Here is a 12767-nt window from a genome sequence, read left to right on the forward strand (position 1 = left end):
TGGTTCTCCATGAGGAAATTGTCGCGAATCCCTCACTGATTCCAGGACCGGTGACGGGCTAGCAGCGGTGCCATATGGAACACCAGCGGATCGCGCGGAGAAATGGCCGGGTCCCGGGCAGCGCATGCGTAAGGCTGACAAGTTGCAGCCGCGCATGCCTACTCCCCCACCATCCGCACCGGGAAACATGGCGCGGTGGTGCTGGACCATGTACCCACCCACCCCGACCCCACAGCCCACCCCCTAGCCACCCCCCACCACTGCCCCCAGCCCCAGTGGAAGTCCCCCCCGGCCAGAGGCACGGATCCCGGCTGAGTGTGGCGGCGCTGGACACTGTCCGCAGCCGGCATGCTAGGTTCCTGACTGCTGGGACCATATATGGCCCCCGCCGTCGGGAACTTGGCCCATCGGGGGCAGAGCAGGGTAGGCCGGCTGATGACGTGCCAATGGCATTGCAGCTGCGCGCAGCACGCGCCCCAATGACGCCGATTTGGATGGGGTGGAGCGTCGCCAAACCGGCCTCAAACCGGTGCCTGCCCCGAATCCGGCGTCGGAAGCCCTTCTCCGCCCGATCGCCAATCCCGATTTCGGCATGGGGCCTCGGAGAATCCCACCCATTATGTTTACACATCCCCAGTTGAAAGGACATTGACGACACAGGGAGAGTAGCTTCACGGCAATGATATCAGGATTGACCTGTAGACATAAGGAGACACGTGAGATGTTGAGACAATTTCCAAGATAACAAACAAAGCTATGAGCAGGGTTCCTGCAGATTTGTAACATTCTCAAATACTTTTGACAGGGAGAACAGGAAAATACTAATTCTTTTGTTGGAAAAGTCGGTAATAAGCAGTCATTGATTTTAAATTGCCAATAAATGGGTGGTTGCAAAAATGTCTTTAGATAGAATGTTTGGGATGATCCACAAGAATTAGTTGAGGCATTAGTTGAGGTAAACTTGGACAGATACTCTTGATGTGGGTGTACCATAGATATCATAGAAGTTATAGTGCAGAAGGAAGCCATTCGGCCCATTGATTCTGCACCAGCCCTTGGAAAGAGCACCCTACCCAAACCCATACCTCCACCCTATCCCCGTAACCCAAAAACCCCACCCAACTTTTTTAGAATGGCCAATCCACCTAACCTGCATATCTTTGGACTGTGGGAGGAAACCGGAGCACCCGGAGGAAACCCACGCAGACACGAGGAGAATGTGCAGACTCCGCACAGACAGTGACCCAAGCCGGGAATCGAACCTGGGACCCTGGAGCTGTGAAGCAACTGTGCTAACCACTGTGCTACCGTGCCACCCTGTGTTGCCTATAGAGTTTAAGATAAACTCAAAAAGGATGCATTCAGCGCTCGTAAAGCATTTTATTGCGTGTTGCTCTGTCTCAGGCACATGATTCATAAACTTCAAATCACCCTAGCTGAGAGCATTGGCTGGCTGCATTGTGCCCAGTCTGACAGCACTCATTCCATTGGCTGGCCGCATTGTGCCAGTCTGACTGCACTCATTCCATTGGCTGGCCACATTGTGCCCAGTCTGACAACATTCATTCCATTGGCTGGCTGCATTGTGCCAGTCTGACAGCACTCATTCCATTGGCTGGCCACATTGTGCCCAGTCTGACATCATTCATTCCATTGGCTGGCTGCATTGTGCCCAGTCTGACAGCATTCATTCCATTGGCTGGCTGCATTGTGCCAGTCTGACAGCACTCATTCCATTGGCTGGCCACATTGTGCCCAGTCTGACAGCATTCATTCCATTGGCTGGCTGCATTGTGCCAGTCTGACTGCACTCATTCCATTGGCTGGCCACATTGTGCCCAGTCTGACAGCATTCATTCCATTGGCTGGCCACATTGTGCCCAGTCTGACAGCATTTATTCCATTGGCTGGCCACATTGTGCCCAGTCTGACAGCATTCATTCCACTGGCTGACCACGATATGCCAATTTACAGCACTCTGCGGATTTCCCTGACCTTAGCATCCCTAAGAGTTTTGTCATATTTAAAAAATGAGATCAGCACTCAATATAGAAAAAGTAATGAGTCAGGATTTTACTCTGAATTTTTTTTGACATTGTCCAATCTGTACCAGAACTTCTAAAAACACTAATGCATTCTGGAATATTTTGTAAGTGAAGTAAATTGATCGCCACAAAATATGGCTTCTTAATCCTTCATCCCCCGAGAAATATTTGCTATTTTGTGTGATCCTATAAGCTGGAATGTTCCGGGTCTGTGAGCGCCGTTAAAGCTTCTTCCACTTTTTCAGATATCGATGAGTGTGAAATTGGAGCCCACAACTGTGACATGCACGCCTCTTGTGTCAACGTGCCAGGGAGCTTCAAGTGCAAGTGCCGTGACGGATGGATTGGCGATGGACTCGAGTGCATTGGTGAGTAGGTCATCGCATTTGGGTTTTGTACAGTTCATTTCCTACGAGAAGGAGGAAATGATATCAGAGAGACTCTGGGTGGGAACTTTCACCCCCTCCCCCCCTCCCCCATCACCGCATGCTTCCCGGCAGCCGAGGCGGCTTGGCATTGGCCCGCAGCAGGCTCTTCTGGTCTCGCCAGTGTCAACAGCGTTTTGCGTTGTTTGCCAGCCACGCTATCAGGAACCTGCCACAGGGGGGTTGCCATCAGCGGGAAGGGCCTGAAAATTCAGCCCTCTGTCTTAGCACTTTCTCCGAGCAAGGTTTTCCGAGTCAGGGTGGTGAGTGACTTGGAGGGGTGCTTACAGGTGATGGTGTTCCCTCATGTCTGCTGCCCTTAGGTGGTAGAGGGTTTGGGAAGTGCAGTTGAAGAAGTATTGGCAAGTTGCTGCAGAACCTCATATAAATGGTACACATTGATGCCAGTGGTGGAGGGAGTGAGCATTTAAGGGGGTAAATGAGCTACTGCTTTTGCCTTCACAAAGAGCTGAATTTAGGGAGTCTAACATTTAAAACCACTCTAGCTTAATCATAGTTACACTCTGTTTACCTGATGTAATTGTGCATAAGGTACTTGTGACCTTGTGATTAAATGGCTGGTGTTTAATGGGTTAGAGTTTGATGAGCCTGTTTTATGGTTTGTTGATGTAAAGGGTATGATCACACAAGTCGTATCGTCACATCATATCTCCGTGAACCCACTGTAACCATAACAATGGGCTCTCCTTCTGCACCCCCCCCCCCCCCTCCCACCCTCCCACCAGCCCCACCCTCCAGCCTCCCTGGAGATTTGCTGCTGCATATTGATGAAGGTTCCCCCTCTCCCAGTTTTCCGGCCATGGAGGTCCCAGGTACCATTCCCAGACTGTGCCACTATGGAATCCCAGCCTGCCACAGCAGCTAGGATGCAACAGTTGGTACCAGCACCCTCGAAGAGGGAGGATCAGCCAGGGCGCCAATAAATGGTCACATTTATAAATATTCACATTTTATTTAATTTATTCACATATAAGCACATACAAATAAAACCTGAAGCTTGGAAAATAGCAGTGTTGGGTCATGAACATGGTCAGCTGTTATATCGTAACCGAGGCACTCAGTTACGATTAAGACACTTGCTGTGAAGTGCTGAGGAACTCTAACTTGTATCATTAGTTGGTTGTCGGGTGAACCCCATGGAATGAGGGATTCGTGGGTTCTTGGGATTTGACTTCCGATGACCTTTGATTTGATTTTTTCATCGCAGATCTGGATGAGTGTGCCACCGAGGAGCACCAGTGCAATCCCAGTGCCAACTGCATGAATACGCCAGGCTCGTATCGCTGCACCTGTAAGGATGGTTTCAGTGGTGATGGCTTCAGCTGCTCAGGTAACCGGGTCCTGGCAGGAAAACAAAAGAGAGATGGAATGAACTGCTGATGCTGGTCTGGGATGTTGTGTTCCTAACCCTTCCTCCCCCCCCCCGTCTTCACTTTCCAAATAGAGGTGCTGCCGGACTTTTGCCATCTCTGGGTGGGCTCGGTCCCGATATCAGAGATGTGGGCCTGTGATTCAAGCTGATCCTGATGCTTTTGCTTCTCATGCCCAGCCGACAATTAGGGCAATACTCAACTCAGTCAGAACCTAGGGCTATTCAAGTAGCAAGCAATTGTTTGTCAACCCAAGGAACAAAAGGATTAAACCGGTGTGGTATTATCATAAATGTAAGAACTGCAAGGGTTAATGAAATGTCTAGATCAGCCACTAGAGGGAGCTAGAGTTACAAGTATACAAGGCATTGATGCTAAGCCTTGGGGGAGAGAAGTGAAGGAGTTAGCTAGAGTATAGACTGAAGGAAAGATAGTGTGAGTAAGAGCAGATCATAGTTTATAATAGTGTAGAGATTAGTTGTAGGTGAGTGTAGATTATATGTTAATTATCAACTGTATTATTTAGGAGTGTGTGTTGAATCCAAATTAGTAGTGTTAATAAATGAATAGCTTTGTTCAAGTTGAAGCTATTTTGTGGTCTTTGTGAACACCACGCCAACCATCCTGAATTTAGCAACACAAAGAACAACACAACCGGCAAGCAAATCGATTGAGTTTGTTTGACTGACTTTTTGCCGATGGTATTGGGACCGAGTAGCTCTCCATTCTTCAACGCCACAACTCAGGTTGCAAATATGTAGGTGGCTTACCCGGGAGCAGGGAATTGGTATGAAGTGTCTGATTCTGATAAGTCTCACCTTCCAAAGGTCATCCTAGGAGATACAGACATTGTACTCAACTCAAACAAAAGATAGTAAACGAGTTTTGCAAAGACATGCCATTTGCCGCTCATGGTATTTGACAAATCTTGTCTCTGTTAGGGCTGTCCTGCTTAGTTTATATCACTGCTTCTAACACAGAGATGGGCTTAGTGCTCATTTTCCATACCCATACATCTGGTAATCATCACTATTGATCTGATAGAAGACAATACCATCCCAAAAGAACCTGTCTTCAAGCAGGTTGCAAAGAGGAATACCTACAGGCAGATATGAACCAGCTTTGCCCCAATAGTTTTCTACCACTTTTAGTATGGCGATTTTCCAGCTGTCTAGTGCAGTTAGAAAAGAAATATCACCAGCGGAATTCTCCGTTGCTGAGATCCTCCAGTCCACCGGCTGCACACCCACGCCCATGGGTTCTTCAAGGCCACAATGGGAAACCCATTGGCCAGCTGCGGGAAGAGAGAATGCCACTCGCCTCAAGGGAGCGCGTGCCGTAAAATGCGGCTGGTCGACCAGAGGATCCTGCCCCACACCTTTTATAGAATTTCATCGAATTTTATAGACTTTGAAGCTGTGGAATGTGGCCCACAGTATTCATGAAGCTAAGCCAATATAAATGGAGAGAATCATCCAACACTGAGACCTCCTGTAATATAAATCAGTAAATTGATCAGCATTACTTTCATGTCACAAAATAGCTTGCCTGAGCATTACCCCTCATGCGAGGGTTAGAATAAAACATTAATAACTAAGTTACAGCAGGGAGAATGAGGGAAGTTCTTCTGTAACCCACGGGATATTATCTTCTGTCTATCTGAGGGTTTTCCCTACAGGCATTGACATCCTCCTATTAACCGAGTAACCTGGAGCAGGTGTCATAAGGTAGCCTCTTGAGTATGGATTGCAACAGTGCTGTTCACGCTGTGTTGCTGACCGGCTGACCTGTTTTCCTCTGCAGATGTTGACGAGTGTGCAGAAAATGTGAACCTGTGTGAGAACGGGCAGTGTCTGAATGCTCCAGGGGGATACCGCTGTGAATGCGAAATGGGATTCACACCAACCGATGATAGCAAGGCGTGCCAAGGTAAGTTAGTAAGAAAGAATTCTGTAGGAAACCGAAGACATTCACATTCGAGCGAATATTCCATCTCACAGCAGTAGTGACATTCTGTGATGCAGATGGTCAGAGGCAGACTGTCCGCATCCTGCAGTACCTTGGAACTCATTCACCGGCCTGGTTTTGGCTCTCTCTCTCTGTTGGTTCAGCAATTGTACACACTTGATTATTGAACTTGACAGATATGGGTCAGATGCCCACTTGAAATAGAAACGGAGGCTGCTGTTGAGTGACGGGGTGTTTGTGATTGTTTCTGTTTCTCTCGCTAATAGTTTTAGCCTTTTACTTGGGTATACCTAACAATGTCAATTCACGGTAATCTGTCCAATAATTTATTGGCAATGGTTTTCTGAGCACATCTGTTGGTAAATAATTCTCATTGTGTGTCTAAGACCCCTGCTGCTCTTTCCCTGATGTGACTCAGTGCATAGTGGATGAGTCCGATCTTACCTCCCAGATTTCACGAATATCCCTTTTTTTACAGATATCGATGAGTGCACCTTCCAGAACATTTGTGTTTTTGGCACTTGCCAGAACCTACCCGGAATGTTCCGCTGTGTTTGTGATGATGGCTATGAGCTGGATAGGAGTGGAGGCAATTGCACAGGTGAGCTCAAAACTGACTGTGGATGATCGCTGCATTCAGTCTCATTAATAGATTGCCCTTTAATGGATCTAATTAATCAATCTGACTTTAACTAATAAGTGTCCTATTTAGTCTCTGATATAAAAAACTGCTGGTTAGGCATTATGTTACGTGAGAAGTCATTTTGTGATTTATAAGTGTTATAAGTGTTATAAAGTGATTTATAAGAATTAAACAATGAAATCTTTAGCTTTGTAAAATATCTCTGAGCTTGCATTTGCAGAGTAGAGAGACTGCCTGACAAGCCATGACCTTCAATAATTCATGACTTTGATCTATATTGTGAGTTTGCTGATAAAAGACCTGCCCTCGCAGGCTCTCCGCAGATCTAATAAGTCACCATGAATGTGCTACCTCAGAGCTTTGCAGTGAAAACACCAGGAAGCAGTGAGTTATAGAAAATAAATAGTTCCGTCAGGCAACTGATTCAAACACTGTTAATGCAGCTATTTTATAACAAGGATTCTCCCACACCAAAGAGAAGACTAGGCACCAGGGATCAAAGCTTAGACTCTGGAACTGGAACCACGAGATCAATCTTGTGTGTGCCAATATTACAGCCTCATAACTCAATCCCAGCCATTTGGTGTTCGCGATGAAGATGGCAGACAAACCTCAGTATCACACTCTTGTCCTTAAGTCATCAGTCGTTGGCTCCACTTGAAAGAGTAAACAAAATATGTAGGCTGACATTCCTGTGAAGCCCTGAGGGAGTGCTGCACTATTAAAGGGGCTGTCTTTCAGGTAAGCCATCAAGCCAAAGCCCTGTTTTTCCCTCTCAGTGCTCGTTATAAATCCCATGGCAGTGTTTTTGAAAAAGAACAGGAGAGTTAGAATCCCTACAGTGGAGAAGGACCCCATTGAGTCTGCAACAACACTCCGAAGGAGAACTCTATCCAGGTCCACTCCCCTGCCCACCCCACCCTATCCCCGTAACCCCACCTGCAAACCCTTGGACACTAAGAGCATTTTAGCATGGCCAATTCACCTAACCTGCACATCTTTCGACTGTGGGAGGAAACTGGAGCACTCGGAGGAAACCCACGCAGAGACGGGGAGAATGTGCAAACTCCACACAGTCATCCAAGGCTGGAATCAAACCTGGGTCCCTGGCGCTGAGAAGCAGCAGTGCTAATCACTGTGCCGCCCTGGTGTTCTGAGCTAAATGTTCTCCTTGGTGTTCTAACCTAAATGTATCCGAAAAATCAACAGAACAGCAAACAGACGATCTGGACATTTATCACCGTTTGTTGTTCGTTGCACCTTTCTGTGCATTAATTGGTTGCCATTTTTCCGACAATATAAAAATGTCTTTACTTCAAAAGTATTTCATTGGCTGTAAAGCACGATGGGACATCCTGAGGTTGTGAGGTGCTAATTAAGTGCAAGGCTTTGCAAATCTTTGGAAATTAAAAACTCCTGGTGATTTAGGGCGCGATTTAACGGAAACATTTCTAAGGGCGGGATTTACCGGCTGTTCATGCCAGCTGGCACATGGGTTTCCCAGCAACGAGGGGTGCTGTCAACACCATTGACAACGGCAGGGCCGGTAGATCCCGCTAGCGAACCGCCTCCACCACCGACAAACACACGGCAGCTGGTGGGAAAATCCGGCACTAAGTGTCATTTCAGGCGGGATTGGCTGGGAGTTTCTCCCTGGCTCTGTCGGCGAGCTCCCCACTGCTATCTAACCAGACTAGTCACTTTGTCAGGCCCTGAGGAGTTTTCCTCCGGGCGAGTCAGCACTGTGAGCGTGATCTAACCGAATTGGAAGAGTCCACTGGCCAGCCGGGTGTTTCGCGGCGCTCGCAGCGTGGAGAAAGACCACAGGCGCGGTTTTTCATTCCCTGGATCTACCTGGCTTGCAAACCTTGCGAATTCTAACATGATCTTGCGAGACGTTGCAATGTAAATCCCGCCCATTGTGGGCAGGATCACTTTTTTAGCAAATCTGCATATTAAAGCGAGACAGCTAGTCTCACTCTAATGTGCAGATTCCCAAGGTACTTGCAGCTGGGGTTAGCACAGGGCTAAATCGCTGGCTTTGAAAGCAGACCAAGGCAGGCCAGCAGCACGGTTCAATTCCCGTAACAGCCTCCCCGAACAGGCGCCGGAATGTGGCGACTAGGGGCTTTTCACAGTAACTTCATTTAAAGCCTACATGTGACAATAAGCGATTTTCGTATCGTTCGACTCGGAGATCTCAGGTGGGTGCCGTTCAGTACTGGTCTCCACAAACAGAGACCTTATGGAATGGCACTCATAGGGGTCGCCCAGAAGGTCAGAAGCCCCTAGATGCATGCCCCTTGAGCAGGGTGGCACTCTGGCACTGCTGGTGCTACCCTGGCCCTGCCCAGGTGGCACCAGCAGTGGCACTACCAAGGTGCCACTTTTGCATGATGCGATTGGGCCGGGGATGCCCTGCATATGGGGACCCTCTCACAGTGAGTTGGGGCTTGGGAGAGGGTCAGGGTTTGCTTCACGGGCTCCAGAGATGGTGATCTCTCAGTACACTAAGAGGTTCTGACGAGTGGAGCTCCTCGTTGCACAAAAAGGGGCTATGTGTGGCTCTGGTTTCATGCTGGGAAACACGCGGCCAAATATGCTCGCTTTTAGACTTGTTCCCATTTCATTAAATCCCGCCCCACTCTACCTATCGGGACTCTGGTTCAATTTGGGGCATCCTCGGGCCTGTTTCCCGGCGGGGGGGGAAATGTCAGCCTGGAGCCACCAGCCTGTCAGCCTGGCTGTGCCCCTGCCAGCTAGCAGTGCCATTTGGATACCTTGCCAGGCTGACAGTACCAGGGTGTCCAGGTGGCACCAGCAGTGCCAGGTGCCACCCTGCCCAGAGGACAAGCACCTGGGGCCACAGATCCCCAGGGAAACCCCGACGAGTACTGTTCCATCTGGTCCTCATTTGTGGAGACCAGCACTGAACGGCTCTCGCCCGAGGTCTCCGGGCGAAGGAGTTAAATCCCAACATCTCAAGTAGATCAGGGGAGAGCATATTATGGGCGGGATTCAGATTGCGATGCCTCATGAGATCGCATTAGATCTCACGAGGCGTGGAGAGGGATCTCCTGGCATCTATCGGCCGCACCACCTTTAAGACGCAACGCAGCAGGTAGATCAAGCCCTGTGAAGATTTTCCATCACTGAGGAACTGAACCTGCTGGCCAGATCGGCTTCTCAGAGATCAGGCCACCATTTTGAAAGGATGCCCACGGTCAATGCTACCTCCCGCATACATGGGCATTACCCCACACCCTCTAAGTGGACACTGAGGGCCCCCTTTTCACGCCGACCCACGCCCTCTTTCAGCCCCCTCCCCTTTCAGGACTCCCAGCCTTCACCCCCCAACCCCTTCATACCCGCCCTTCACACCCCCATCCTTCATACGCCCCCTCATCCTTTTATGGGCATCCTTTCGTGCTCTGACCCTTGGCAGTGCCACCTGGGTACCCTGGTACTGGCATCCTGGCAGTACTCGTGCCAGTGCCACTTGGGCACCTCGGCAGTACCAGGATGGCAGTGCCAAGGTTCCAGCATGGCTGTGCCGAGGTGCCTGGGTTGCAGGGAGAGCCAGGGGGAGCCAGGGTGCCACCCTGCCCCATCCCTGGCCACCCAGGCACCTCCAAAGGCCTGGGGACCCCGCAGGTGCTTTTCCACCTGGCCCACGTTTGCGTGGACCAGTATTAATCGGCACCCTGCTTGGGTCTCCCTGGGCAGGCCGATAGATGCCTGGAGCCGGTTAGATCCAGCGACAGCACAGTTCAGTGGGTTCTTAAACCTACTTAACCATGCGATACTGGGTCCCGCCCCTCGCGACGTCTCGCAAGAACTGGTTAGATCCCGCGAGGCATTATGGCCTTTTGGAAGCCCAAGGGAGGCCTCTCCTGACATTTACTGTCTACTTCCCGCTCCAATTCCAGCAGGACATGGCCAGTATATCACACCTTTAGTTGATGCACTGGTGTAGTACGTTTAAATGCCAACAGCGTGGCAACGGTGGGATGGGCAGACAGTGTGAGGACTCCTGCAGAAAGGACAATCTTCCATGGAGTATGATCACATGTACCAAGTTGAAGTGACATAGTGCAGCCTAGAGTAGCTGATGTGTCTGCCCACTCACTCAGTCAGCTGCAGTTTGTCACCAGGAACAGTGAAGATTAATAAAAACAGCACAGGGTCAGCTAGATCTAAATGTATTCCATATCCATCAGGTATATAGGGCACATAAAAGAGAAATAAAGACATAAATTGGCAAAGGGCATGACACCTCCAAGATGGTCGAATGGCCTCCTTTTGTGCTGGACCGCATAATGATGCTATGATGAATTGATTAAGTAATAAATAATCACGCAGTGAAGCAGATATTACCGATACGGAAAACAATGAGTTTCAGAACCTGATTGTTGATGGATTCATGGTAGTTATATCAGTTGTTTGATGGATTAGATGATTGATTGTTAAATGATTGACTGAGTTTATGTTGACAGACATCAATGAATGTGCTGACCCTGTGAACTGCATCAATGGTCTGTGTGTGAACACCCCTGGGAGCTACCTGTGTAACTGCCCGACCGATTTTGAGCTGAATCCTACAGGGGTTGGCTGTGTGGGTAAGTCTGATCTTCACTTTTAGTTAATTTATTAAAAGTAACATTTAACCTGTCCATGGAAACGGAAGGACTAAATTATATAATATCGCTGGTGAGAGCACATCTCAGTCATTGGGACAGAGGTGATCAGAGCAACAATGAATCACGTGCTTAATCATCGAAATTCAATTCTTGGTATATTATGGTGATATAAAAGGGGGATCCTACAACCCGGCGATCCATAAGAGAAATCGTCCAGGGATTATAATTTTCCAAACTATGCTCACTTCAAATCTCATTCTGATCTAGCATAAAACATTGGCAAGGTTACAAGGTTTCTATTACTCCAGGAACTGGAGGAGATAATCCAATCTTCTGTCTCTATGAGGGTGGTGCCCAGGACTATTAACAGTCGCCAAGCCCCCCCTCCCCTCCCCCCCCCCCCCCCTCTCCCCCCCTCCCCCCCCCTCCCCACTCTCGTAGCTACCTCCTCAGTCTGTGTTCAATTTTCTCCAACATGGTCTGCTCTACCTACCTGATTAATCTCCTTGCACAGACCATTAATGCCTTAAACTATCAGGGACAGAATCCATTCTACCATTTAATCTTCCCAGGGAACGTTCTAAACACCACCTTGTAGGTAAATGTTCAATATATCCACCTATCCTCATATCTCATTTCTGGCTGCCTCCCATTCACTGAAATAATTGTTTGTGCCTCCACATCAGAGCTGTGCTCTGATACTCAGTGCTGTGAACATGGGGTGGAGCAGTTTCTTTGGCTGTTTCTATCTCGCTGCTCTCAGTTTCTTCATTAACTAAAGGGTAAAACCTATGCCAGCACCAGTGATTGGGCCCATTACTCCCAGTATCAACATGCAAACAAGGAGCCATTTGGCCCCTCAAGCCATTTAATAAAATCATTGCTGATCTGATAGTCACCTCAAATCTGCATCCCGCCTACCCCTCTCTCTACTATAGAGTCTATTTAATGTAAAGAAAAGATCTAGCTGTAGGTTAATGTATGTTGTCCCTATGGGGATCAGGACCTCAACTGTTCTTGGCTCAATGTGTTATACATAAGGTTGATAATTGTCTCAACTTCAAAAACATGACCCTGAACTCAAATCGTCAATTAATTTTCAGACACACATACACGTGCACACACACACCAAGCCCATGCACACACATACATGTACACACATTCATGCATGTACCATATGCAAACCAAAATCTAATATCTGAAATGAAAAAGCAATTCTCTTGTTTCAACTTAGTTTATTCGCTACTCACAATGCGATCTCCTCGAGATTGGGGAGACCAGATGTAGGCCGGATGACCACTTTGCAGGAAACCTCCATAGTCTGTCGACGTAACCCTGAGCGTCAGTCACATCTCATTTTAATTCTCCACTTTGCACCACTCTGATCTGTCTTGTCATTGGCATCCAATGAAGCTCAAGACAAGCTCAAGGAACATCTTTCAACTGTGCATTTTACAGCCTTATGGACTCAACACCGAGTTAAACAATTTTAAATCATAACCTCTCCCCCCCCCCCCCCCCCCCATTTTGTTTCCTTTTCCTTGCTATTTTTTTTTTGTTCTTCCTTCTCTTTCATTTCCTTTTGTTTGCTTTTCAGGATCTTGCCATTCGCACCTCCTCTAGACACAGTTTCTGTTTCTTTACTCGTTCCATTC

At 48.3% G+C, this 12767-nt stretch overlaps 1 protein-coding gene across 1 annotated transcript in view; it reads left to right on the top strand.

The window, feature by feature from the left end:
* Positions 1–12767, top strand: part of fbn2b (fibrillin 2b) — a 408379-nt gene that overhangs the window by 186217 nt on the left and 209395 nt on the right. The window contains exons 32-36 of the mRNA XM_072482639.1: positions 2291–2413; positions 3699–3821; positions 5665–5790; positions 6308–6430; positions 10969–11091. Of these exons, the coding sequence (XP_072338740.1) occupies positions 2291–2413; positions 3699–3821; positions 5665–5790; positions 6308–6430; positions 10969–11091 (618 nt within the window). The remainder of the gene's footprint in view (positions 1–2290; positions 2414–3698; positions 3822–5664; positions 5791–6307; positions 6431–10968; positions 11092–12767) is intronic.

This window comes from Scyliorhinus torazame, chromosome 18 (assembly GCF_047496885.1).
Source record: "Scyliorhinus torazame isolate Kashiwa2021f chromosome 18, sScyTor2.1, whole genome shotgun sequence".
Taxonomy (NCBI): domain Eukaryota; kingdom Metazoa; phylum Chordata; class Chondrichthyes; order Carcharhiniformes; family Scyliorhinidae; genus Scyliorhinus; species Scyliorhinus torazame.